This window comes from Chenopodium quinoa, unplaced genomic scaffold (assembly GCF_001683475.1).
Source record: "Chenopodium quinoa cultivar QQ74 unplaced genomic scaffold, ASM168347v1, whole genome shotgun sequence".
Classification (NCBI taxonomy): domain Eukaryota; kingdom Viridiplantae; phylum Streptophyta; class Magnoliopsida; order Caryophyllales; family Amaranthaceae; genus Chenopodium; species Chenopodium quinoa.
This window is the reverse complement of record NW_018743021.1, coordinates 270,233-298,205: the sequence shown is the minus strand read 5'-3', so window position 1 is coordinate 298,205 and position 27,973 is coordinate 270,233. Positions and strand designations below refer to the sequence as shown.

General features: G+C 35.7%; 4 protein-coding genes across 7 annotated transcripts; 3 read left to right on the top strand and 1 right to left on the bottom strand.

Moving 5' to 3' along the window:
* Window position 1: 1 nt before the first annotated feature.
* Window positions 2–10,195, top strand: LOC110730095 (phosphomevalonate kinase, peroxisomal-like). Of its 2 annotated transcripts, none has more exons than XM_021909866.1 (11): window positions 2–212; window positions 961–1,015; window positions 1,225–1,375; window positions 2,107–2,204; window positions 3,665–3,774; window positions 3,866–3,918; window positions 5,084–5,443; window positions 6,123–6,227; window positions 8,654–8,881; window positions 9,239–9,361; window positions 9,718–10,195. In XM_021909866.1, the coding sequence occupies exons 2-11, from the start codon at window positions 1,008–1,010 to the stop codon at window positions 9,982–9,984; spliced, it is 1,503 nt and encodes a 500-aa protein (XP_021765558.1). In that variant the 5' UTR covers window positions 2–212; window positions 961–1,007; the 3' UTR covers window positions 9,985–10,195. The 2 variants fall into 2 exon arrangements, with proteins under 2 accessions (XP_021765558.1, XP_021765559.1); XM_021909867.1 differs by having other exon boundaries at window positions 958–1,015.
* Window positions 10,196–11,107: 912 nt separating this feature from the next.
* LOC110730092 lies at window positions 11,108–15,274 on the top strand. The gene is made up of 3 exons (XM_021909863.1): window positions 11,108–11,425; window positions 13,036–14,328; window positions 14,702–15,274. Exons 1-3 carry the CDS (start codon window positions 11,243–11,245, stop codon window positions 14,927–14,929), a joined length of 1,704 nt encoding a protein of 567 aa, XP_021765555.1. The 5' UTR covers window positions 11,108–11,242; the 3' UTR covers window positions 14,930–15,274.
* Window positions 15,275–15,362: 88 nt separating this feature from the next.
* On the bottom strand, window positions 15,363–17,814 carry LOC110730091 (pentatricopeptide repeat-containing protein At1g31920-like). Its single transcript, XM_021909861.1, has one exon. It carries the CDS (start codon window positions 17,448–17,450, stop codon window positions 15,633–15,635), a length of 1,818 nt encoding a protein of 605 aa, XP_021765553.1. The 5' UTR covers window positions 17,451–17,814; the 3' UTR covers window positions 15,363–15,632.
* Window positions 17,815–18,884: 1,070 nt separating this feature from the next.
* Window positions 18,885–27,913, top strand: LOC110730090 (extra-large guanine nucleotide-binding protein 3-like). Of its 3 annotated transcripts, none has more exons than XM_021909858.1 (9): window positions 18,885–19,245; window positions 19,711–21,128; window positions 21,227–21,364; window positions 22,770–22,874; window positions 22,962–23,141; window positions 24,153–24,330; window positions 25,193–25,446; window positions 26,126–26,295; window positions 27,105–27,702. In XM_021909858.1, exons 2-9 carry the CDS (start codon window positions 20,139–20,141, stop codon window positions 27,700–27,702), a joined length of 2,613 nt encoding a protein of 870 aa, XP_021765550.1. In that variant the 5' UTR covers window positions 18,885–19,245; window positions 19,711–20,138. The 3 variants fall into 3 exon arrangements, with proteins under 3 accessions (XP_021765550.1, XP_021765551.1, XP_021765552.1); XM_021909859.1 differs by lacking the exon at window positions 18,885–19,245 and adding an exon at window positions 19,343–19,608; XM_021909860.1 differs by lacking the exon at window positions 18,885–19,245 and having other exon boundaries at window positions 20,139–21,128; window positions 27,105–27,913.
* Window positions 27,914–27,973: the final 60 nt, after the last annotated feature.

The window sequence follows — 27,973 nt, the reverse complement described above, 5'->3', positions numbered from 1 at the left end:
CCGAGGGAGTAATAAAAATTGTGCACGATCGATCTCACGGGGAGCTCGTGGGCGTAGAAAGTTAGAAACATAGTCAAATATTTTAAGCTTCAAAATCAAAAGGAGAAAGTCAGACAGATACAATAACCTTTGATTGGTGAGTGATTCAATCTACTCTGCTTCAATTCCAACGCCTGCCTGAACTTAACGCCGCTCATCCGCCATTGTTGTTGGTAATGCAACACCTCTTATTGCTTCTTAGTTGATTCTGTATGTTTGAGTTAATTTACAAGCTTAATTTTATTATGATTTACTGGTATGTGCGAAGTTCAATTGCTTGAATGTTAACTGTGATTTGATTACATACTGTATTTTGCGTTTCTGATTCTTGATTCTGTACATTGATCATCAATTAAAAGGTTTGAGTTGATGAATAATGTTTGGAAAAGCATAGATTTAGTTTAAGAAATTAAGCAAATGAGTAGATTAACTGAATTTCGAACAATTTCGGAGTATATTTTGATACAATGAATAAGATAATTAAGGTACAAAGGGAATATACTGGCGGTGTAATCGTCTTCGAGTTCGATTTCTTGACCAAGTGCAGCTTCTTCCTTTCTCAATTTGTCACAAAATCATTGAAAACAACCCATTTAATAGTCAATCTAAATTAACCCTGAAAAAACCTAGAAATGATCAAGAATAAAAAAACCGAATATCAATAAAATTATATTTTTAGGATTTTCAAACAACAAAAGCTCTTTGCCTTCTAAGCTTTTTCAGTAGAGATACTCACTCAGTCACTCCTCAGATGAATGATTCTCCATTCTATCGTTTTGTTGATGATTCGATTATGTACATTATAGGATTGAGAAGTAATCAAATTCGTTGTAATTTGCAATTTGGACTGTGGGATTGGATTTTGCTTTTTTGATTGAATTCTATGAATCTGCCTCTGATTAATGGTGATTATCTTAGCAGTCAAATTATCAACCCTTGTTGCAAAAGTCGAGAAGCTCAACAACATTATGGAAGTGTAAGTGATTTTCTATTATAATTTACATTGTTTTACTTGCACCATCTGAGATAATTCATGCTTTTCATTAGAGTCAGTCAGTTACTATGATGGATTAATGGGTTGATTTCTTAGTGTGTGCTAAATCTTGATTGGAACTACGGGTAAATTAATTGACATTATCATTTTGTTAATTGTGGTTATATGATTGATGTCTTTGTAATATACAGAGTTGCTTCTGCGCCTGGGAAAGTTTTGATGACCGGGGGCTATCTTGTTTTGGAGAGATCAAATGCCGGACTGGTGCTGAGTACTAATGCTCGGTTTTATGCTATTGTGAAGCCTATCTATGATGAAGTAAAATCTGATAGTTGGGCATGGGTATGTGGAATCTGTTCATATTAGTACTTGGTTGACTATGTGGTGGCTGGATTACGTGTTTTGTTTGTCCTATTTTCTTATGAATATTGGATATGTAGGAAGGAGTAGGACTGTTGGTGAGTGTCGAACTCGTCTTTTATAATTATAATTTATTTAGTTTTTTTTTGCCGTCTGAGTTTTTTATAATCCAATTTATATGAAAAATGGAGTGTTAATAGCAATGTTGGAGTGTCAACTGTTGTGTACCTAAACAAAAATAGTAAAGTGAAATGAAGAGTTCTTATAACACTGGCTGTCTTTTATATATATTTTTATAAATTTTTTTTTTTCATAAATTTTCCTTCAATTGACAAATTAATGGAGAATTTTATCCTGTTCTCCAAGTTCGTATTGTTGTCTATTCTAGTTTTATACTCTAGGGACAGCCCTGCACGGGGGGTGGGGGGGGGTGTTCATTAACTATGGTAGCTGAAGATTCATGTGATATTCTTTTAATACGTAGTAGTATATACAGCAATAAAGTGTACTGTTTATGAGAGGGTTTTTGTTCTAGTTTTTCAATACCAGTGAGTTTATGCATTCTTTAATCTTAATGTTAAAAGTCAGAAAATTGCATACTGAAGAGCTTGTCATGTCTTTTCTATGAAAACTTGTTACCTTGCTGGATTGAGGGATGATTTAATTATTTCTTTTATTGTCAAACTTACCAGTTTTTCCTTGCCCCTTTTCAGTCATGGATGGATGTGAAGCTAACAGCTCCTCAACTTGCAAGGGAAACGATGTATAAATTTTCAATGAAGAAGTTAACTCTCCATTGTGTTTCATCAAGGCAAGTATTCTTTTGGATTGCTATGGATTTCACATCATGTTGGTAGTAGTTCCTTGTTTTTAGCGCTTCAGATTTATATTACTAGTGCTTAATCTGTTTATGCATTTTTTCATCTACTTCACAGTTCATTGTGCCATGCTTCTTCAATTGTTGAGCTATAGCTTACGTGCACAGTTCCATTCCCGATACTGGCTTATGTTTTGTAAAATAGCTATTAGCTAATAGCCTAATATTGAGGAAGATAACTTTTTGGGAACCAATGTAGTATCTCTCTCACAGCTTCACTAAGAAAACTACAATAAAGCCAGTTGAGAAGGTTATGTGGGATAGGTTTGCTTTAATTTGCTGTTGTGCAGTCATTTTGACTAGATAGAAGACATATTACTTCACACTTGATTCTGATATTATTATGGCATCATAGAATGAATGAATGATGGGAGGTGTCCCAATCAAATAGTAAAACTGAGAATACTAGCATGCAGTGCAGCCAAAAATATACTGCTCAACACTTTATTCTGGCCTCGTTTAACGAGAATATACCATATGAAAGCTTCTGAAAGATGACAGAATCATTGTTCAGGCTTCAAATGTTGAATTATTTACTAGTGTTAGTGTATGAAATATGATCATTGATGTGATGGGCCAGGTGCAGAGGTGAATCATTTTGTTGAACCAATTTTTACTGATTTAGTTTGGCCGATTTTACCAGCAATCTCTTTTTTCTGAAGGTGTAATAGGTGTCCGTATGTGTGTATGTCCGTTGATGTATGTGCTTTCATTTTAGGGTAGCACCTTATCTATACTATAAACTAAAGTAATCACCAGAGTTATCCCTTAAGTACACATGTCACATTCACAACAAAAACTTTCCCGCCCAAATATTTTTTAGCTTTTTTTTTTAAATTTCTTTTTTCCCTTAAAAAATAACATGATAAAAAAATTTAATGAATAAAAACTTACAATAATTTATAAAATATTTAAAATAATGTATCTAACATGAGAATTTTAAGGATAGACATAATATGAATTCAAATTTAAAAATAAAAAATGTTACATATAAGCCATTTCATTTAAACTAACTCCATTTTAATTGACTTTTTTTTTTTATTTATTTTTTTATTTTCAAGTCTTATTATTATAAATCCGTGCATTTGCACGGGGATAAAACTAGTTTTTAATAAATTCAAAATCTGGAAGATATCCGGATGAATTTATATCCATAAGAGTTGTATTTGTTTTGACAATTTTTTTTATATTCTTCTCTGATAAGTTTTCAAAACACAATTTTTTTTATATTCTTCTCTGATAATTTTTCAAAACAAGATTTTTTATATTGTGCCAGAGAATTTCCTTAACGAGATTTGGCTGTTTCTTTTGCCATATTAAGTGTCAGTGGAAGCAGATTATAACTAACAATGATATGATGTTCACTGGATAAATTTATCATTCATTTATTTCAGTGATGCAAGAAACCCTTTTGTGGAACAAGCTGTGCAGTATGTTATAGCAGCTGCCCATGCTAGGATTGGCCAAGATAAAAAGGATATACTGCAGAAACGCCTTTTACAAGGTGATAAATAGTTTTCAATATTTGATTATACTTTATTAAAATAAAGCTGGGGCTTCCTGAATGTGATGTCTTAAGTGGCTTAGTGATGCAGGTCTTGATATCACAATTATGGGTGCCAATGAGTTTTATTCATATCGGGATCAGGTATAGTAAATCTTTCTATCAAGTTCTCCTCTTTTGTTTTGACTTCTTGATACGATCATACATCCCCAAGTATGTCATGATTAGCAGTAATGATTTTAAAGTAAGAATCAAACTTGAGTGCATAATGTTGTTATCTAGAAAAGTGACATAGTGCATTGTTTGGCCAAGAAGTGACGGCTTTCCATTTACTTCTAAATTGTGGACCATGTTAAAGCAGATCTGGGCAAGAAACCAGCTGATAGTGTCATACGCAGGAAACCAGGCTGATCTGGGCAAGAGGATTTAACTATCAAGAACAAGTAGCTAAGATTTTATGTCAGATTTAATGTAGAGAACGGGGGAAAAAAAATAAAAAAAAATCTCCAGCAGAAGTCCAGCAACCATATCATTTGTACTCTGTGGGAGACTGAGAGTCTTATTAGGTTAATCACAATTACCTGAAAAGTTATACTCTTCACATTCAATGAGACAGCTGTTTTCGCATCTTACAAATGTTTCTGAGCTGGTTTTTTAGTTATGGTTTCTAATGTTCCTTTTTCTATGCATACTGATTGACTATATAAAGAAGTTGAAGCTGCTAAATCTCAATATTCTAGCAAATTGCATTAGGAAATTCTTTGTTTGATGCTGTGAACACTAGCTATTAGCTGAACATTGTGTTGATGTGAGCAGACATTAAGAGATAGGTGTAATGTAGTGAATCCTTTACTGTCAATGTCTGATATATTGGATGGGCTAATAGGAGAGATAAATAAAAATACAGCTTAAGTACCGTAGTTGCTTTGTTCCACATTCTAGTACTCCTTATCATCTTTTACTCATGACCCATGACAGAATCAAATGTTTCTATTTTGGACCAAATTGTTCCCAATGAAATGGATAACAGTGAAATAATTTGAAAAGAATATTCATTTTTTATCAGAGCATTGACTTCCATTCAAGCTTTGGCTTGTCTTTAGATGCAGACCTATAAAGTGAATGTCATGAGATAAGGCTACCTATCATTTTGCTTAGCTGATGTCTTAGTGTGTGGGGGGTGCTAAATCTCATCTGATTCTTTTTTTATGCATGTGTCATTGCATTTACCTAGCAAAAGCTGATTGTTTAACTCTTGAGGCATAGATAAAGTAGATGAGTCATCCTAATACTCCACTTTGTCTGACAGTTAGAAGCTCGTGGACTGCCTCTCACCCCGGAATCATTGTCTGTACTACCTCCTTTTTCTTCAATTACTTTCAATGCAAACGATGCAAATGGTGCACATTGCAAACCTGAAGTTGCTAAAACTGGATTGGGTTCATCTGCAGCAATGACGACTGCAGTGGTTGCTGCTCTCCTTCATTATCTTGGTGTATGTCATCTTCAGGAAAGTAATAATGCTGATCTTGATCTAGTGCACATGATAGCTCAAACTTCTCATTGCATTGCCCAAGGGAAAGTTGGCAGTGGGTTTGATGTTAGCTGTGCAGTTTATGGCAGTCAACGTTATGTCCGCTTTTCACCAGAAGTTCTATCATCTGCTCAGGTCCCTTTTTGCTCTCTCATACTCTCCTTTCTTGGATTAGTAGTTATTAATTCCTTTGATAATTATTAGATGTTAGTAATTGGTAGATAGGATTTGCTATTGGTTGAGAACCTGAGATGTATGTTGATTATTGAGACTTCTAGAGGACAAATTTGTTGATGAAAGTGTATTCTGTTTTGGACAGATATGGCTTGAACTTTTCTTAATAGACATTCATTGAGTGTATGTGCTATTCCTTGCATGAATTAGCTGTATACAATATGACTGCCTCTTTGAACTATACTAGATTACTAGACTCATAGCGAACGCTTGTACTAAGGCAGGTTGTCATTAGCAATTTAAAGTGACATATTTCTGTTTGGCAAGTGAGAATTTCAAGATTAGCTCTTCCAAACGCCCCTTAAAACAGGGACTATTAATGGGCAGATCATAAGAATGTGAGTTTGATATTTTATGTTCTCCATAGATTCTTGTATGTAGTAGGTAAAAGTATCTTATCGGTTTGGAGTAGCAAAATATAAATCGAGTGCTCATTTGTAAATAAATGTGCTGAGGTTCTATATGCATGCAATCTTTTTCTCTAATGGAATTATATATCTTGATCCACCTGTGTCATAGGTATTTTGATCCTAGATAAAAGGGAAAATGGAGAAATGACAGTGTCTGCATGAATCTTTAGGTTGCAGGGATAGGAGCACTACTTCATGAAGTCATTGTTGATGTCATGGAAGGAAAGTGGGATCATGAGATGACTAGGTTTGCTTTGCCGCCAAGAATGACTCTTGTAAGTAGAGACTTCATCTCTTAGCATGGCAGATTTGTTGATTAAAACTTTAAGCAAAAACGTCATTTTCTGTTTCATTTCTTTTCACTATCATGTTGTAGATTTTACCATTAATAAATTGATTCACCCATTATCGCATTCATTCCACCTCTTTGAGACATTTGATTTTTTTATCAGGTTCCTGTACATTGTGAACTAATAGCTAGTTTTGATTCCTCAAGATACATGATTTTATGCATATACGGCAATTACTGTCCCTAGTTTTTGTTTTGGTAGGAAACCAATGGTCATATAGCACATTGTATTATTTTGATCTGTATATAGATAGATGTTATGCTATTGTGTGGTCTCCCTTTGGGTGTGTAGGGGAAGTACTTTTCTTACTAGTGGCTGTCTTTGGCCTAGTCTACCCGCACTTATTATATACTTCGTACTTTCTAATCCTTTTTCTTTTGTAAGCTCAAGGTTGACATATACCAAAAGAGAATGTTTAAACTCATATTTAACGCTTTTCTGTCTTCCAAATGTTTTTCTGCTCTAACTTTTTCCTCCTTAGACCCATACACATCCTCCCACTTTTTTATCCCTGCTTTTTTACCCTCCTTAATCTCTGTTCCCCCACCCCAGCTATTAAGCATTAAATGAGTTCTAAATTAAATGTGCTTTAACTATACATTAGTAGGGCTGTACAGAGTTTGGTTTGGACCGTAACCAAACCAGACCAAACCGCATTTTAGCGGTTTGGTTTGGTTTACTGCTTGGAAAAATACGGTTTGGTTTCGATTTTTTGGGAAGTACGGTTTGCGGTTTGGTTTGGTTTTTCAAAAATTATAAACCAAACCAAACCGTAAACCACTAAACCGCATTTTAATATTTATATAATATTTATAAAAATTAAAATAGTTATTATATATTTTAAAAAAGAAAAAAAAATAATAAAAAACATGAAAAATCATTAGAAGACGGTCAGTAATTCAGTATAATACTATACTCCAAAATCAGTTTAGCTCCGGCAATCATTGATATCGCATAATGCAGCCCCTGATGTTGTCAAGTTGCTGCCAATTATTAAAAACTATAATGTAGTATGAATTTTTTTTCTTTGGACAAATGTATTATGTTTTTTTCCACTGTTAATTTGTTATGTATTATTTTTATTATGTGTTATTGTGTTAGCACTTGATTAGTTGGTTGTCTATTCTATTCAAAAAAAAAAAAAAAAATTGGTTGTTATTTTTATTAAAACTTTGTAGTATAATTTAATCCGTTTGGGCTAATTATTTGAACTTTATTATCAATTTATTAATATTTGACAATTTTTAGGAAAAAATGTCGTCTCATCATAAACCGCAAACCAAACCGCACCAAACCGCATTATTACGGTTTGGTGTGGTTTGGTTTCAATATTAATATGGTTTGGTTTGGTTTGGAAAATTGACCAAACCAAACCAAACCGTATTTTGCGGTTTGGTTTGGTTTATACTCAAACCGCACCAAACCAGACCATGTTCACCCCTATACATTAGTGTTTCTGCTTTTGTACTATTTAGTCATTTTTTAGGTTGTGATTAGACAATGACACCCTAAACATACTAACTAAGGGTTGATGTGCTTTGCTTCTTTTTTTTGTTCCTAATATGGGCTGAAGTGCTGAACAAGTAGCTTCTTCCATTATTTTGATTTCCCCTTCCAACCCTTATGAGCGTGCAAACCCTCCGGTTTCTCTATTAAACTTCTTTCTAGTGAAGGCTGGTCCCCATTGCTAATTGGGTAGCTCAACTCTTTTATCTGTTTATAAGCTACTACTGGATCTTGTCTTCAAACGGGATCAGATGATAGATTTATTTTGCACCTGTGATATGTTGTATTTTACTGGAGACCTATCCATTGCCATTTTCCTTGTGAGATGCTCGATAACATCAGCTCAATCCTCTCATACTAGTATAAAATAAGTAAATAACATCAGTTTAAAGAAGGACTACATGAATAAGGGCTTGAAGAAACTGATATCCATTTAGACTTCATATTCGATAAAATAAATCATGAAAAACATTTGATATGAAGAGTGTCTCTGTCAATTTGTTTATGGAGGCCTGCAGTCTCTTGCCTTAACTGAGAAATTTATGGACTTGCTTCCTCAATTATCGCCGGGCGTTCTTAGTGGCTGTTGACTGGCCTTGGCTTGCATTTTTCCATGTGTCACCAGCCAATCTGTACCAAGTGATTTCCGTGCTCCACACAAACTCTTGCATCTAAAGCTCTCACAGGTGACTTCAACCTCATCTTCATTAAACCTAAACCTATATTTAGTTAGCCAAAAGCTCTAATGGAAGAGGAATTGTGTGGAGACTCTGGACAGCTGGAGGCATACTATACAATATTAAGCTTTATGTTGTTCTCTTCTTGATTATTATTGTCATTTGCAGTTGCTTGGAGAGCCAGGAAGTGGCGGATCTTCCACACCATCAATGGTTGGTGCTGTTAAGAGGTGGCAGAAATCTGAACCTGAAAAATCTCTTCACACATTCACAAAATTGTCAGAAGCAAATTCAATGCTTGAGAAACAATTAAATAAGTTGAAGAAACTAGCAGAGGAAGAACGTATGGCATATGACAGCATCATTGATAGATGTTGCCAGCATAAATCAGAAAAGGTAACCCCTGGTGAATATTTAATGATTGCTGAGTGGTGCAGAAGTCCATGGGTTCACATTAGTTCCAATAGAGACTTTTCGTAGTGGATATCTGTTGTTCATGGTTATGAGCCTTATGGAGTACTTCTTCTCATAGTCATAGGTTTTTTCCGTGAATCAATTGGTTAGACATGCTTCTATAAGATTGGTTGTATAGGAATTAATAGTGCACAGAATATGGAGTTGTTATCTATTATGTTGTTTTCTGCATCTCTCTTATCTTTGCTTATCAAACCTTTTTTGCTTCAATACTGTGAATTTTCCATTGAGTTTGCTTTCTACCCAAAAAGAAAAGAATCTAACAGTTTCTGAACACAGTGGATGGAACAATCAGTTGCCCCAAGTGAGCAAGCAGTCGTTGAAGCACTACTAGGAGCTAGGAATGCTATGCTGGACATTAGAGGTCATATGCGTCAGATGGGAGAAGCTGCTGGTGTTCCGGTGAGGATTTTATCTAGTTATTCATTTTTTATGTGTAGCATTTTTCCCTCCTTGCTCTGCCTCTCAGATGTGTAAGTGAACCAATAAGTGTTAATTGACTATCATGATCTTATGTTTACTTTTAGTCTTTTATTGACATGCCTTCAGTACATTATATATCGCCTTGATTGCTAAATGATAAGCCCCATGTCCCTCGGGGTAAATCGAGTTAGATGGACAAAGGGCTCTCATTCCCTTAAAATTCTCTTTAAATGTTGTTCCGGTTGCATACAAAGCCACTCAATGAAAGAAACATATAAAATTTCAGTCATATTGGTTATATAGTACACCTATTTATATAATTCTTCTTATTACAGATTGAACCAGATTCACAAACTCGGCTTTTGGATACTACCATGGATATGGAGGGTGTCTTGTTGGCTGGAATTCCTGGAGCAGGTGGATTTGATGCAGTTTTTGCAGTAACATTAAGTGATATAAGCAGCAAAGTTGCAAATGCATGGAGCTCACTCAATGTTTTGGCTCTTCCAATTAGAGAAGATCCTCATGGCGTGAGTTTGGAAAATGGTGATCCACGGTTGCAGGAGATCACATCAAGAATTTCTTCAGCAAATATCAACTAAATCTTAACATGAACAGAATTTGGGTTTGTGCTCGATGGTGAAATCCGTTCTTATGTACTCGAATTTCGCTACTTGTGATGCTCTGTGTATTAAATTTGATTGCTTATAATACCACAAATAAAGAGTACGGAGTAGAATATTGCTAGAATGAATAATACATTATTGTTTTTAAATTTCAAAATAAATATGCAGTGGTATTAATTTAGTGATATATTAGTTGTTTTATGAATAGGGATCATATAGTATAATCTTAAGCACTTCAGATCTAACCGCAAATTTTCCCATAAAAGAGTGAGGTGCAGGGTGCAATTCCATAAACTTGAAGTTATATTTGTTGGGATGATGTTTGTGAATACAGAATATGTGAACAGGGCGTCAGGGCCTAAGTGTGTTTTGAATTGTCTAAGAGTGTGTTTTGTAGAGTGTGGCGTTGGTGGGAACTCACGTTGTGATCTTGAGGTCACGAGTTTCAGCTCCACTAGTTACAAAATGCTTGAGGGTAGGAGGATTCCTTATCTCTTCCCCTCTACTCTCAAATTAACATAATGATTTACTCCATACCCATATAAATTTTGGAACTATACTATTCTCTCTGTCCCAAAATTTAATATATTTGATTTTTATTCATTCATGAGTATTAGTTTTAATCATAAATTTTTGATAATGTATTAAATCTATATATTTTTTTTTCATACTCAAATAAAGGTCGAAAGCAACTAAATCTTTCACTATACTTGGACAAACCCAAACTCTTATCGAGAATTCGAGAGGGTTAAGGTAAGCCATAGCATAAGCAGCACTATTCACTCGTCTTTAAGCATGGCAAAACATAAAATTTTCAAAGTAACTAAAATCCCTCGTATTGTTAGATAATATTAATGCAAAGTTTCAAAATATTACGGAGTAGTAACTTCTTTTTTACTCCGTAATTTATATAGGAGTAATTAAGTTACAGTAATATAAGTGTATCATAATATATGCAAAGGTTGACTGTGTCAATTATTTTGAGACAGAGGGAGTATAATAAGGGTATAAATTCCAAGTGACGTAAGCAATGAATTGGCAAACTCAATTAAATCTACCTTCACCTATCAAGGAGGAAAATACAAATAGTTGTAGAATCTTCTAAATTTCTCCCACCAAAACATCATTAACAATACAATTCTTTCTCTATTTTCTTTCTCTCCAAGCTTCATTTCTTGCGATCTAATCCATTCATTTCTTCTTCATCGAAAATCAACCCAGAAAAAACTCAAAAATGGATTATGAGCTTCGAAGAGCAAGACAAAAGTTGCAGAAAGAGCAAAATGAGAGGAAAGAGATGGCGAAATTGAAGCTTCAAAGAGAAAGGAAGGCTAAAGAAGAAGCTTCTAGACAGCGTCAAGCCATTGAAGAAGTTCAGCGAGCTCGTCGTCTTGATGCTGCTGAAGCTCAAATTAAGGTTTGTGTTTTCCCTAATTTCATTTTTATTCGGATTGAAGAAATTGTGGATTGTTTGTATCAATTGAATTCAAGTTTAATTGATTATTAGTTTAAAGGAAAAATTGAGAATGTGTTTGTTAGGTATGGAATTTTGTTATAAAAGAACGAAAGGAATCAATTCAGGCATTTTTATCAATGAGTAGAAATGATTTGTGTTTTAGGTGTGAGAAATCTGTGAATGGTGTAGTATATGAAGCTGGATGTTTCTAGAGTGTTTCCTTGCTTGTGTTGATGCCATCAGCTTTGACGAAGAATGCTATTTGAGAAGGATACCATTGAATTTCGTCATTCGTTTGTCAATCTAGGGATTAGTTAGCTTGTAATCTCGTGTGCCGCCTCCTCGGATTTTTGATTAGGTTTTAGGCTGTGAAGATACCGTAGAATTTTCCATATGTTTATCAATGTAGGGGTTGGTTAGCTTATAATCTCAAACACCGCCTCCATTAAATTTTAGTCAGGTTTCAAGGTTTGAAGATACTGTGGAATTTGCCATCAGTTTGTCAATCTAGGGGTTTGTATCCCCAGCATTTGAACCTTTTCTAGTTACAAGTTTTGATTTTGTGGATGGGATGTTATTAATTGCCATTGCTCATTGTTGTGCCTATACATTGCTAATGATGCTATTCAATATTCTAGTGTACTGGTACGAAGTCGGAAATATTCGAAAATCATGTGTTTCCGTAAAACTGTTGAATCATTGCTACTCGGTCTATGAAAACTGTGCTTCACATATTCTTTGGGCTAAATTTTGCTGTTTAGACTTTTTATCCATCCATCCCAATATGTTATGTTGCTCCACATTTTTTTACAAACAAGTCTTCAACTATGCATGATGATTGAAAGTTTACTTTGTATTGATAATCAAGAAAATAGATGAATTGTGAAACAACCAATATAAAGGTCCAGCATTTCAGTATCCTACTATGCATTGATTGTATGGTGATTTAGATGATGCAGATCACATTATAAACTCTCAATTAGTCATAATTGCATTAAACTATCCTCTCTGAATTTTAAACCTGGACTAGGGGATTTTTGGGTTGAAGACCTTGAAGTTGAGAAATATATACAGTAAACTCCCTCTATTCCACAATGATTTTTTTCATATACCACATGTGGATGTCCCAATGAGTTTGCCGCATTGCTTTAATAGTATATTTTACTCCTTAACTCATGTGCAACCACAAAAAGATAGGAAAAAGGAAATCTACATGCTTTCAATTGGGCAAACTTTTAAAAAAGCAAACTGAAGAGTATGAGGCAATCTTAGCGGGACAGAGAAAGTAGAAGCTCGGGCATCAAAATGCTTCAGAACCTTGTTTGGAAAAGTGGATTATTTGTAATTAAGACTTATAAAGATGAATAGATGATATGTGTTAATGTTTGCTGATGAATTAATTATCAAAAGTTAATTTAACCGATGTGATTACAAGCTTTCACTATGAAGCAAACCTTTCACTTCGTCTACTGGCTACTCTGCAGTGATTCTACTCAGTCCTTTCTTCTCTTTTTAGTGTTTGATTGACATGAAGATCTTTATATCAAACTCTATCTAATTATGTATTGTAGGCAGATGAGCAAATAGCTGAAAATTTATTGTCTGGAGGAGGAATCATGTTTCATCGCATCTTAGAAGCCATTCTTTATCCAGGTGTTGGAGATAAGATTAAGCTGCCTCCATCCTGCTTCACTGGACTGTCTGATCAAGGCGCTTTTGACAAAGGGACTGTATACTTCCGGTTGTCCATTGCTGGTCAAGAGAGTTCCTCTGAAACCTCTGCTAATAGCGATAGTCATGGAGTGACACATTCAGGTGTGTTGGAATTTACAGCAGAAGAAGGGTTTGTTGCTCTTCCTCCACATGTATGGAGTAATTTATTTCCCTCAGAAGCACCAGATCACCCATTGATTGAGATCCAGTATGTTAGGTTGTCAAAAGGATCATATGCAAAACTTCAACCAGAGGATATTAGCTTTTTGGACATACCAAATCACAAGGCTGTCCTTGAAACAAGCCTACGCCAGCATGCTACCCTTTCTCAAGATGAGGTGATTACAGTTAGACATGGAGAGCTTACATTCAAGCTACGTGTCCTTGAATTAAAGCCCTCCCCAAGTGTTTCTGTCTTGGAGACAGATATTGAGGTTGACATTGTCAATCCTGACGCAGGCTCTGAGAAGAGTAACCAAAAGGTCCTGATACCACTCACTTTTGGAGCACCAGAATCTGGAGTTGTTGAGGAAGGGGTATATATGTATTACAAATTCTCGCTTGACAATGATATGTGGAGCACAATTGCATCTGGCAATGCCAGAATAGAAGTAAAGTTGGAGGCAGATACAGACTCTGGGGATACTGATCTTTACATATCCAAACATCCGCTGATGTTTCCCACACACCATCAGCACCACTGGTCTTCCCATGATCTGGGTTCCAAGACTTTGATTCTTAACTCTCAGGATCAGAATCTCGGGTTGGGTACTTATAGTGTTGGTATTTATGGCTTCAAGGGAACAACAAAGTACAAGGTTTTGGTGAATATTCAGGATAATATTAACCGTGGTCAGCAAGCTGGGTTGTCCACGTCATCTATTGATGTGGACTCTGTAGAATGTGGAAATTGCAAGCACTATATACCTAGTAGAAGTATAGCTTTGCATGAAGCTTATTGCCGTAGACACAATGTTGCGTGCCAGTATGCAGGCTGCGGTGTCATTCTAAGATTGGAGGATGCTAAGAACCACGTGCATTGCAATAGATGTGGAAAGGCTTTTCAACAAGCAGAGATGGAGAAGCACATGATCGTGTTCCATGAGCCCCTTCATTGTTCATGCGGCGTAATTCTTGAAAAGGAAGAAATGGTGAGTAAAATTTCAAAATGCAGATATTACTATATTAGTAAATTTACCAGTGAATTCGACAGATTATGGCAGTATTATTAAACCACTACTTCAGAAGTAAACTTCTGATATCCCTGAGTATAAACTTTTAAAATGCCTAGTATCGAAATATTATCTTCTATCTCAAATGTTTTACATGTAATTGAAACATTAATTCCATATTCCATACATATGGATATATTGACCATAGCTTTTTCAGTACTACTTCCTATTATTTATGTAACGCTAGCATAAACTAATATTATTTGAGGTTGAGTATTGAACACTCTACTGGGTGGTTCACTTGTGTGCGTGTTTCTGATTCGCTGCACCTGTGATTGATCTTTTTGTGCAGGTTCAACATCAATCCTCAGACTGTCCTATGCGGATGATTACTTGTCGGTTCTGCGGAGACATTGTTCAAGCTGGGAGTTCCCCTATGGATATGCGAGATAGGTTTAGAGGACTTACAGAGCATGAGAGTGTTTGTGGTTCTAGAACTGCTCCATGTGATTCCTGTGGGCGTTCAGTTATGCTGAAAGAGATGGACATTCACCAAGTTGCTGTTCACCCAAATAATTAATACCTGCTTCCTCACGTGCGTGGTCTATTCTTAATTTTTTTTTTTAATAACAATGTGCGTTTCTATTCTGGTCCAACTTCATATTGTAGATGCTGAAAATTGGCTGCTTTAGCAGACCACGGGCCAATGCAGTAATCCTGGATATGTATATCAGTATATGTGTAAACAGTAGCATTACAATGCTGGCGAAAATCAGTGTATTTGCATCTTTTGTTGTGGGCACTGAAACTCGATTGGTTATAGCATTTAAGTTCTTGAATTGGAAGGCCTGAATTTGTAAGTGTTCCAGGATTCATATTTCCTTCATACTTTTGAATTGAAAATATAGTACTTGTATTTTGAAAAGCTTTGGCGGTCATTTGAGCCCCCTTTTTTTTTCCGCCATATACAGCTTTAGGAGGAGTGGAAACTGCATAATGCCCCTAATATCCAAGTTTTATCGTTTCTTCTTTTTACTCAATTTTTTTACCCCTAAAATCCATCCGACTGTTTAGTTCTTAATGAAACACTCTACTGCCCAATTAGCCAAAAAATTTAGATTTTACATTTCCTCTATTAGTCTATCTTCCGTCTTTTGAGCTACTGTTGATCCTAACTTTCAAAGATTGATGCATTCCATTCCATTGTCTCTTTTGTTTATTTCACATCATTGGAAATTAAAGCTCATAGAAGAAGAAAAAATTGAGAAGAAATGAAGATTTATTTACCAGTAATCTCTACAAGAGCAATTTCCATCTTTAAAATGGTGGAAACGATTTCTATCCCTTACAATTATTTTGCGGTTATAGACAACAGAGACGAACTTTGTGTATGTGTGAGTATCTCTACACATCCTTACATTTCTTACTATTCTGATAGTTGTATGTTCAGGTGTAAGTAGAAGTGCAAAAGCAAGGGCCAACTTTTGACTATGATATCTCAACCTTTGTTTCTTCTCTTCTTCATCTACATTGTGAAGAACTTCTGAAGTATCTGCCACATACCCTTCGAATTTCAATTGCCATTCCATTTGGCGGATCATCTCATAGATTTCTTCCCAATTGCTTCGCGATCTGTCCTGTGATACAAATCTGTACATCTTTCTTTTTACCTCGACCAAACTCAATCCAGCAGCTTGATCCAATCCCCTGTTTGACACCATACTTCGAACAGAAGCTGCATCTGTCCATTTCTGAGCTCGAGCATACAAATTTGACATCATTACATAATCTCCAGCGTTGTCTGAGCCTAGTTGCATCAGAATTTTTGCTACCTTGTCTCCTACTTCCAGGTTACAATGAATTCTAGCAGCACTTAAGAGACTTCGCCACACTACTTCATTAGGCGGCATTGACATTTTCTCAATCAGGTCAAAAGCTTCATCAAACATGGCAGCTCGGCCTAAGAGATCCAAGATGCAACCATAATGTTGAACGGTTGGCTGTATTTTATTCTCATGTCTCAATTTCTCGAATAATTCTAGACCCTCTTCTGCAAGGCCAGCATGCCTACAAGCACTTAACACACCTAAATACACAACATCATCTGGCTCAATCCCTTGATCAAGCATTTCCGAGAACAGCAGAAGTGCCTCATGACCATGCCCATGCATCGCTAGGCCTGAAATCATCACACTGTAAGACAATCGGTTCTTTGCCTTCATCTTATCGAAAAGGCCAAGCCCTTTCTGCATAGAGCCACATTTTATGTACATGTCAATCAAAGATGTTTCAACTACAACATTTAGGCCACTCAAGTTTCTCATCAAGTACCCATGTATCGATGTTCCCAAATCGAGGGCACCCAGATGAGTACAAGCAGAAATCACACCAACCAAAATGCTCTCTTCTGCTCTCCAACTTCCCATCTCCATCATATCCCCAAAAATCTCTAGACACTCCCACCACATACCCAAATTAGCATGAGCTGCAACAAGAGCACTCCAAGTCGCAACGCTTTTCTGCTCCATTCCCTTAAACACAGCACAAGAGTCCACTATATTCCCACATTTCCCATACATATTGATCAGACTGTTCTGCACAAACAAATCATCAGAAAACCCAAATTTACAAACTTGCCCATGAATGCTTCTTCCTAACTTCATCAAACCCAAACCAGCACATGCCTTAAACACAAAGGGGTAAGTAAAATTATCAGGTGAATTCCCTCTTTCAAGCATTTCATCATACAGTTTAAGTGCACTTTCAAAATCACTATCTTTAGAATGCCCTCTAATCATGGTGTTGAATTCAAATGTACCTGGATCATCAATTTGGCTAAAAACTAATGAAGCATAATCCATATTTCCCCAATTTGAGATAGCACAAGTAGCAAGCAGATTACTAACACAAAATGAATCACAATACAATCCCAATTTGTACATTTGCCCATGAATTTGCTTCAAATCTTCCATGGCTCTGCATTTCTTCAACAAGGAAACACATTCTTTCACTCTCCTCTTTAAATTGCAATCTGAAATTTGTGGGCAATCTTCTAATGGCAATAACATGTGGGGTTGATGAAGAATTGGTAGCTTAATCATCCTTATTTTTTAATCACATTTTGAAGCAAGAACAAATTGCTTATGTAGCAAAGACTGAATTTTTTCTAAGCAAAAAGCCAATAATTTATAAATGAATGGAGAAGAAGTTGACTAAAATCACTTTCAAGTTTCAAGTGAATTTAATTTTTCAAAAAAAAAAAAAAAGGGGGTACAAGAAAAAAATTCTCCATGAAAAAAGGTTGGAAAATGAAGATTGAATGTGATCCATAAGAATTAGGAGGGAGAATTTGAGCCAGAGAAATGATGTCAATTAACAGGACATGTGTAAAATTAGATAGGATAATGTTTTCTAGGTTTGGTTTTGGGTTTACATACCCTTTTCAAGTTGGTTTCCCACAGCCCATGCCCACATATGGGCTGCTGTATAATTTTATGATGCTTTGGTCATTATACGGTATTGTTATCCAACGTATAAAGTACATCCGAGTGTATAATTATAATATCGTATATTCTCATTTTTTAAAACAAATAGAGTGAAAAATAACACAAGAGTGTAAAATTATATATCGAGTTTAAGCCGACAATAAGTATGATTTAACGATAAAAACAATGAAGCATAATTAATGATGTTGATTTTATTATTCAATACAATGATAAGAGCCCATGGAAAAATATAATCCCACTCCAATTGGACTAATGAGGTGTTATAATTTATATTATCGTTTGTTATTGAGTCAAGTTCTACCTATCAAACTCAAAATGAAGATGTAGTACTTAGAAATATTTACTTCAGAAATAGCCTATATATTAAGTGTTTAGCTCATTAATTTAATTCCAACTCTAAACACAATTGTCCATAATCTTGATAATATGAACAACTCAAACCATCAAACTCACCAAAATGTTGAGTTGAACTTAGCTTTGTGGGCTTGTGGTCTAGTCTTGGTAGTAAGGGTCTGTTCTCATACGTTTATTTTCAGTTCAGTTCACTTCACCTCAATTCAGTTCAGTTCCTTATTTCCTTCTCTTATAAAATATTCAGTTCAGTTCAGCTGAGTTCAGTCTATGAGAACAGGCCCTAAGTCTCAAATCCACTAGCTAATCCACTATAAACTATAAAACATACCACACTTTGTATTACACTCCTAAACCCGTATTTATTCACATCTTGAATTACATATACACTTTCAAAAAAAAAAAAAAAATCTTACAAACAAAAGTCTTTCCTAAAAAATCTAACACAAATGAGGTACACAATTACATGAAATTATATTTCTTTCTTTTTGGTGAAAAAATTAAAATTGAAAATGACTAAGTATCCAAAGTGATTATCACTAACAAGTAACAACATAAGAAATCCAAAGTGAGTAGTTTGTTAATGGAGTAGAAAGTCAAACTCCCACCAATTACTACTAATAACAGTCATTGTCTTAATTAATCATCATCATCATGCTCCTTCTATCAGCTACCAACCCAAACCCAACCCATCACCTTCTTTCTCTCTCTTTCTTCTCGTGGGTTTTGTGGGCCCACATAATTATCTCCTTTTTTTTTTCTTAACAGTTAATTTCCACAAAAAGATAAAAGAAAAAAAAAAAAACTCCATATTTCTGCATTTGCTTTGTTTTCAGCATACTGTATTATATACCCATTCATCTTCTTGTCTTTTTCTTCATCTTCATGTTAAAAAGATTTGATGTTTTTTGGGTTCATAAAAAAATTTAATCTTTGAGTTGGTAAGATGAAAAAGCATGAAACTTTCTAATTCTCAAAGTCTGATTAAATTAGATTCGTTTTGTGAACAATATCAACACAAATATGTCCCTTTCACTAGGTATTTTGACTCTCTTTCTCTCTCTACTTTCTCTCTCTACAAAAGGGGGGTTTGCGGATTTTTACCTAAAAGGAAATTTCGTTTTATTCTTTTTTTTTTTTTTTTTTTTTTGCACTGAACCCACTTTTGCTGCTGTGTAGTTAAATTTCTGGAAAATAAATTGGTTGGATTGGAATTTCCCCCTTTTTTTATTTGTTGTGTTCTTATTTGACCCAGCAAAATTCCAACTACCCAGAAGTCCCTTTTTCTATTTCCAGCATTTAATTGTTAAAATATTAGCAGTTTTTGTTTTCAGGAGGTGTTCATAGTTGATTTGAATTTCTGGGTTTGACCTTTAATTCAGTTTCTTTAATTGGGTTTGAGGTGGGGTAATTGTGTATAAGAAGAATTGGTCAACTTTGAATTTTTTGCCTCACAATTTGAATTGGATTGAATTAGATTGCTAAAATGTTGCTTTGTGTGTAGTTTGGAAAGATGAAGCTTGCTAAGGTGTGGACAGAACAATGGTGATGATCCTATTTCGACACGGCGGCGGCTAGGTGAAGTAATTTCTGATTGCATTTGCTCAGCACTCATCATCTGATCTAGGTTTTCAGTTAGTGGTCAAAATTTTCTCCTCAGTTTGTTGATTTTGAAGGATAATTTGGTACTTTTGTGTTCATTATTTGTGGATTGTTTGTGGTTGTCAACTAGAGAAATATTGGTGTGGACTTTACTTTCATAGGGGTAGACATTTGGAAAAGTCTTCTTTTGGTTGATGGTGAATATCCTATCCTATTGGAATATGACATTGGTTTTAGTCTTAAATTGATGTTAAAGAACTTATGAGTAATATAAGGACATATTGTGGATTATTGAAGTAAATTTGATCTAGGAATTGGTTGGTGGAGAGGATGGGGGATAACAATGGAGATGATTGGAAGCAGATGCTTAGGAAGATGCTTCCGCCGGGTGCATCATTGCCTCAGGGAGTAGATAATCCAGATTATTCAATAGCTATAGAGTATAAAGGTCCAGCAGTTTCTCAAGAAGTTCCTAGAGTTGAACCTTTGGATGTAAGTGCACGGTTAATTCCAACTGCGTCCATTGCAGAACCACTTTCGGAGTCACAGAGACAACTCTTTGATTCCGATCCTCCGGTCATTGAGCCAATCCCTTTACCCGTGTCTCGTATTGCAAGGGCTGTGGATTCACTCCCTGAAAGTCCTAGAGTATCATTAAGCTCAGAATCGGTTGTGTCTGTCCTACAGAATCCTGATTATTCTTCAGCTTCTCCTTCTCGTTCTCCTAGCTCAGCTCATAACGCTGAAAGTAATAATGTGAATCAGAGTTATCAGACAGCTAATGAAGGGAGAAGGGTCCCCGTGGTCACCTTTAATACTGTTGATAGATCTGAAAGTAAAGACCTTGATGCTGAACCTCCCGTTTATCCCGAGTATGTTGGATTTTCTACAGAAAAGAAGAAAAAGCAAAATGTAAAGGTTTGTTATCGATGTGGAAAGGGGAAGTGGGAAACAAAAGAGGCTTGTTTGGTGTGTGATGCCAAGTTTTGTAGTAACTGTGTGCTTCGAGCTATGGGCTCTATGCCTGAGGGGCGTAAATGTGTTACTTGCATTGGTAAGCCAATTGATGAATGGAAGCGGCCAAAACTTGGAAAGAATTCTAGGGTACTTTCTCGGTTATTGAGTCCTTTGGAAGTTAAGCAGATAATGATAGCTGAGAGGGAATGTTCCGCCAATCAGCTACGACCAGAGCAGCTGGTTGTCAATGGATATCCTTTGAAGCCAGATGAAATGTCTGAGCTACTTGGCTGTCCATTGCCACCTCAAAAGTTGAAGCCTGGGAAATATTGGTATGACAAAGAGTCTGGCCTCTGGGGAAAGGTCAGTTTTTTTTTTTTTTTTTCTTGGAGATGTTTACATTATTACACGCACCATAGCAATATTGTAATTTCACTGAGCATGCTTTTATCATGCAACAGGAGGGAGAGAAGCCTGACAGAATCATAAGTTCAAACTTGAGTTTCAGTGGAAAATTGAGTCCTGATGCAAGCAGAGGAAACACCGGAGTTTACATAAATGGCCGTGAGATTACAAAGCTTGAGCTAAGAGTGCTAAAGGTGAGGCATTGAAGCTAATTTAAACTTTTAATGTCAATCTGATTGTTTAGTGCGTTGTGTGATTTAGTCTCTGGAATCTTGCTCTTTTTGAGAAAACATGAAACACCATAATATACTCTTGGAACGAAACATGTAAGAAAACCCTATAATGCTCTTGATATTGAACTTGCTGGCTGTTTTTGTACCACTCTGATCGTCTACCAATATATTGTTACTGAGACTAAATGGGCACGTATAGTAAGATTAGTAACTGCCTCAATTTTCTCTTTTATGATTAGTTTGCAGAGAAAGTGAATGTTCTCACTGTTCACTTCATCATAGACTTTTAGTATATCATGAAAAATCAGTGTCTTCTTCCGAATTTGAGACTATCTATTTGGATTAAATTTTGCCACAATGAACGCAATGCTGATACTAGGATACCTCAGAAAGAAAATAACAGGGGTATGGATTGTACAGTTAAGAGTGACAGATGGGTTAGCCTTATATTGAAAACCGAAAACACACACTGCCAAAAAATGAACGGATGGAGTAGAGGTGATCTCTACCAGTTGAATGGACAAAATGATGGCTAGTGCCTTGGTGGTGCAATGGGTATAACTGCAAAGTCTTTGTTAGAAAATAGCTTGAATATACTCTAGATCAAGCTAGGAGAAACATTTAATCTTTGTGCGTGTTGGCTGCATAAATTGGGATTGGGTGATTTCTCAGATTTTAGGTTTGTTTAATCCTCATTTAGTTTGCACTTTGCAGAATTATTATATATGGCTCCTTGGACTCAGCAGATATCTGTTTTTGAGGTGTTTTGTAAGTTGGTTAGTATTGGTTCATGTGTGAGAAACATAGAGCTTAAAAGAGGGACTGGAAATAGTTGGATCAGGATTTCCACGTTGTTTAGATGGAATGCACTTAATAAGATGGACTAAATCTGGAGAGATTTTAAAGAGGATTAGAGGATATTCATATGAATTTGATTATCTAATAAATTGGGGGATGTCTATGAGTGAAGTTAATCTAGAATCCTGAGTAAAGGAAGAAAACTTAGTGTGTGAGCCTTGGCATGCAAAAAAGAAGTGCCCATATAGAGACTTATGTTCTTTTGGTGATGGCTGGTTCTTGCTAACTTCTCTCTTAGATTCTTTTACCCCTTCCTCTAACGTGATCATAACTTTCTTCCTATATTCCCTATGGTGCTAAAGGCCTTTCGAACTTGTTTGCATCTGTTCTGTTTACTATTATGTTTTGTTGCTTTGTGTTAGTAAGTGTTGCATTCGCATTGTATCTGGCGAATGTATTATTTAATTTTTCTTGATTAGTGCAAAGAGTTTTCACCTTTTATTTGCTTTTCCTTGTAAAATCACTATGCCTTGAATCTGACAGAAGTTTCTTAACGTTATCAACACAGTTGGCCAATGTCCAGTGCCCCCGTGAAACTCATTTTTGGGTATATGATGATGGTCGCTATGAGGAGGAAGGTCAAAACAATATCAGGGGAAATATTTGGGAGAAGGTATGGATCGTCATTTGTCTTTTTTCTTGGTCCATACAATATCAAATCTCAAAACAAAAGTTTATTTACTAATTCATTCTGATACAGGCATCAACTCGCTTTGTCTGTGCATTGTTCTCTTTGCCATTTCCCCAAGGTCAATCTGGAGTGAGGGATGAGGCAAGCAATTATGCTACTGTTGTGCCAACTTATTTTGAACAGAAAAGAGTGCAGAAGCTTCTTCTTCTCGGACTTGAGGGTTCTGGAACTAGCACAATCTTCAAGCAGGTATTTACGAGTGATTCGTTCTCTTTATCCGGACGAAGTTTTTCTGTTTGGTTGCACGTGACACCTGTAAATTTAGTCTTTTGATTTTGTGGACTATTGATATATCAGTGCTTCACATGTGTTTTGTTGCAATTTGTTTGAGTTATTGCCTTAATTGTAGCATTTGCATGAGTTTGGCATAAACTGACTTTCCTTTTATTTATTTTTTTTCTTTTCTTCTTTTTATTATATATATATATATATATATATATATATATATATATATACTTCCTCTGTTCTTTATTACTTGACCCGCTTTGACTTTTACACTATTCACCACCCCTCTTTTGACCGTATTTTGTGAATAACATGCAAGGAAAAATATATTCATGTATGATCTTTTTGGATTCGTCTCAATAAGTACTATCATAATATATAACTTTTATAATTTTTACTTTTGGAGAATTTAAGTTATTGATTGTTAAAGTTTTGCATTGGCAAACGTGATAAAAGAAACAGGTCAAGTAAAAAAGAACAGAGAGAAGAGATTTTGGGGTGCAAGTTTTTTTTTTCCCTTCACCTTGCCTCTGCCCCTTCATTTTCTACTGCTACTTATGCTCCCCCTCCTTCCCACACTCCTACCTGTGCTTTCACCTTCAATCCTGACAATATAACCTTCCAAGGCTTTCTATAGCCTCTTGTAGACATTGGCCTTCACTCCCCCCCCCCCCCCAACCACCACTATGAAACTCGTGAGTCAAGAAGAGCTTTTTCTTTATGGCTGTTTTGGTTGGAAAAAAGTAGTGGTTGTAGGGCTAATTTATTATGATATATCTTCTATTTTGCTGTTATCTGTAATATATTAGTACTAATACTTCACCGCTTATGCTATATTGCTATGATGGATGACTTGCTGAAGTAAAATTTTTATATATATGGATGAAACATGTAGGCTTATTAAGATAATTTTGCAATTTGTCTATGTCTGTTGGTTGTCTATGTCTGCTGAGCTCATGTTACTCTGCATGACAGGCCAAGTTTTTGTATGGGAACACATTCACTGCAGAAGAACTGCAAGATATCAAATTGATGATTCAGAGCAATATGTATAAATATCTAAGTATATTGCTTGATGCAAGAGAGCGGTTTGAGGAAGAAGACATAGCAAAGATGCAGACACAAGGGGCACATGACAAAAATAATGAAGCAGGTAATACCCTAATACGGAGTAACAATTAGCTGTTTGCTTCCTTCCGTTATCTTGTGAAGTATGGATGAAATATATAACTTTTTTTCACTTTTTATTCAAATCATGTTCTTCGAAATATTTCTATGAATTTTGTAATTTTTTAAACGAAAATGTTCTATATCAATGCCAATAATGATAAGAAAAAAAAAAACTTTTAAACCATAACTAGTGATTTAAGCTTAATACCTATCAGATTAGGAAACCAGCCAGAAAGCTCTAGAGTGCTCAGCAGATTTGTTTCAGATAGTTAGCCACAAGGCCTGAAGATCTCCAAAAGGCAGAATTTCTTTTGCACCTCTTCTTCAACATCTAACAATTATAGGCGGGGAATCTCCAAGATTGGAGTTTGTTTTTCTTCTAATAATCTGAAGAGAGTATAGTGAATCCTAGCTAAATTTCCCTTTGATCAAGATGATGGCATTTTGCCACCTAGATTTTTTTTTTTTATTTTTTTAATGGTTTTGTGATTTACTTGTTTTTGCTTTTAGATTCTAGTTCAGAGAGCAAGTCTTGTAGGCAATGCTACTGCAGCTCTTTTGCCTTGCATTTTTCTCTTTTCTGAAGCTATATATAGCTCTAAACAGATTCCTTTATGTCAATGTATTGATTTTTTTTAAAAAAAAAAATATTAATGTTAATGTAGGCAGGTAATATCTCAGTTGCCTGGCACTATCGCCTAAATTCCTATGTTAATGGAGGCGGTAGTGCCAGCTGATAAGCCCATTAACACTACTAACACTTTTGTAGCTTGAAATTAGGAACAAGGGTGAGTTTATTATAGAGTAGCTCTTCATGTAGTGATATGTTCTGCTTATGTTTTCAGGTGGGACTTCAGAATTAGATTCCACTGGGACTAGTCAAAGCATCTATTCTATCAACCCTAAAATCAAGCATTTTTCTGACTGGCTATTGGACATCATTGCAACTGGTGATTTGGATGCGTTTTTCCCTGCTGCAACACGGGAGTATGCTCCTTTAGTTGAAGAAGTTTGGAAGGATTCTGCTATTCAAGAAACATATAAAAGAAAGGATGGGCTCCACTTTCTTCCGGATGTTGCTGATTACTTCTTAAGCCGGGTACAAATCTAAAATTTTCTGTCTATCTTTATACAACTGGAAATGTGATTGTACTAAGACTTCCTTTCTGTCTCTTTCATGCTCCAGAGGATTTGAAATATATGAGAATTCACTATATAGTACGAAACTATGAACACTCTATGACTTTATGAGCACTAGTGCCTTGTCTGGTGGGTTATGGTGGGGTTCTAATTATCCGCAGCTATATCAATTCAGATGCTGTTTCCTTTTGATATAGCTCTGAGCTGTAAAAGAAAACACTTGTTATAGCTTTGAGCTGTAAAAGAAAACAATTGAAAAGGGAGAAAGTTAGATGTTTTTTGTATAGATGAAAGATAGATCACTGATTTTCTTACATGTTTGTATGTATAGATGAAAGTTTCAATCCCTTTTTTGTAGATTTTGCAAAGAACATATCTTTTGTCTACGTACTTATATATATTAGGTTATAGATTTCCTGTGTTCCCTCATTGGAATTTTAAGCTAATTTGAAACTCAATTGTCAAGACTCATACATAGTTGTTGGTCTTACTCTTACATGTTTGTATTTAATTTATTGCTCATTGTTGGACCATGATTGTGACATGAGACATGGCCTCTTTTTAGAAAATTCTGTGGTATTGGTTGTAATCTTTGTATTGTTTGGTGTTGCATCTAGCTCATGTGATCAACCTTTCAGGCTGTTGAGGTGTCAAGCAATGAATACGAACCTTCAGAGAGAGACATTTTGTATGCAGAAGGTGTGACTCAAGGAAATGGTTTGGCTTTTCTTGAATTCTCCCTTGATGACCGTAGCCCAATGTCTGAGTCTTATACAGAGAATCTGGATGCACCTCCGCCTTTGACCAAGTAAATGCTCTAACCTAGAATTCTGATTTCAGTTTATGACTATGATTGGTTAGCCTTATTTGCAATAGCTTTTGGGATGAATCCTACTTGAATTCTGGCAGCTAGTTATTGAGCCTCAGTTTTGTTGAGCATAAGAACATTCTGCATCAGTTTCATGATACAGATAAGAAGGTTTTGTATTTGAAATGAAGGAGAATGATTTCCTCTGACTCTACCTTTTCAAATTTCCTACAAATGCTACAATTGGAGCAATTTCATGTATAGTTATCATTTTATGAGCATGATAAAAAAGCGCTCAACTATAAATTTTATCTCCTTCATTTATGGTTAATAAATTAAGTTTGAAAATGCATAGCCTATTCTATGACTAAGCCTGATAAGCCTATCCTACTCTACATATGATTTGTGAGCTACTTGAGCGTGGCTATGTCAAAGTTTGGTTAAAGCTCACGCTTGGTTAGCTATTACAGTGTGTTCTAGCTTATTTTAGGAGTGGGTAAAGATTTATCACAGAATGCAAGTGTTTTATCTTTTGCACTCTCACATTTGTGTGCGTGGTGCAATGAGCAAATGCTTACTTCTGTGTCTCATCATACAGAATTCCTGCAAAACATGATGCTGACGTCTTTCTCATATAATTTGTTCATTACTACCTTTGCATTACAAGTGTTGTTTTTATAAATTTTGGATTGTCTTATTGAGCTTGTAAAAAACGATGATTGTCTTATCTAAGTCTTTACCCTCATTGTCTTCTTTTAGTCATGTAATTACTGTGAGGTGAAATACGATTCTAATCATGCTACATACAGGTATCAGTTGATCAGGTTGAATGCTAAAGGGATGAGCGAGGGATGCAAATGGGTGGAAATGTTTGAAGATGTGCGTGCAGTGGTCTTCTGTGTGGCTTTGAGTGACTATGACCAAACATGGATTGCTCCAGATGCTACTGGCAGTGGAACTCTCCTTCAAAATAAAATAATACAAAGCAAAGAGCTCTTTGAGAAGATGATTATACACCCATGCTTCAGGGATACCCCTTTTATTCTGGTATTGAACAAATATGACCTCTTTGAGGATAAGATTGGCAGGGTGCCCTTGCGTACATGTGAATGGTTTAATGACTTCTGCCCTGTTCGAACTAGCCATTCTAACCAGTCGTTAGCCAACCAGGCTTACTTTTACGTGGCAATGAAGTTCAAGGACCTTTATGCATCAGTTACTGGTCGGAAGCTTTTTGTATGGCAATCAAAGGCAAGGGATCGTGTGAACGTGGATGAGGCCTTTAAATATGTAAGGGAGATTCTGAGGTGGGATGAAGAAAAGGATGAGAACTATTTTGGCGGGGCTGAAGATTCCTTTTATAGCACTGACATGAGTTCTTCTCCTTATGTTGTTAGGCAAGAATGAATCATGTGTATGTAGCATTGTGTAAATGTATGTCTGTCTGTGAGGTATGCGAAGCCCAGAAAGCTTAATAGGCTAAAGGCTGATTTGGTTACTGCTTATCGATGTCGATTAAATCAGTTCTTTTTGTATTTTAACTTCTCATTTGTAAAGGCTTGTTGATATTTGTTGAGTTTCATGTAGGAAGGCTTGGTTAGCTACACTAAATTTTCAAGTTTTACTGTCATGATTAGTGAGTAGTTACAAACTCTTCAATCATGAGAGAACACACATA

Bases quoted from the DNA above. Each gene is read 5' to 3' on its own strand.
- LOC110730095 (XM_021909866.1), top strand. The intron at 2,205-3,664 runs GCAAGTATTCTT...CATTTATTTCAG, and splicing joins CTCCATTGTGTTTCATCAAG to TGATGCAAGAAACCCTTTTG. The intron at 9,362-9,717 runs GTGAGGATTTTA...TTCTTATTACAG, and splicing joins GAGAAGCTGCTGGTGTTCCG to ATTGAACCAGATTCACAAAC.
- LOC110730091 (XM_021909861.1), bottom strand. From the start codon at position 17,450: ATGATTAAGCTACCAATTCTTCATCAACCCCACATGTTATTGCCATTA.
- LOC110730090 (XM_021909860.1), top strand. From the start codon at position 20,139: ATGGGGGATAACAATGGAGATGATTGGAAGCAGATGCTTAGGAAGATG. The intron at 22,875-22,961 runs GTATGGATCGTC...ATTCTGATACAG, and splicing joins GGGGAAATATTTGGGAGAAG to GCATCAACTCGCTTTGTCTG. The intron at 24,331-25,192 runs GTAATACCCTAA...TTATGTTTTCAG, and splicing joins TGACAAAAATAATGAAGCAG to GTGGGACTTCAGAATTAGAT.
- LOC110730092 (XM_021909863.1), top strand. From the start codon at position 11,243: ATGGATTATGAGCTTCGAAGAGCAAGACAAAAGTTGCAGAAAGAGCAA. The intron at 11,426-13,035 runs GTTTGTGTTTTC...TATGTATTGTAG, and splicing joins CTGCTGAAGCTCAAATTAAG to GCAGATGAGCAAATAGCTGA. The intron at 14,329-14,701 runs GTGAGTAAAATT...CTTTTTGTGCAG, and splicing joins TTCTTGAAAAGGAAGAAATG to GTTCAACATCAATCCTCAGA.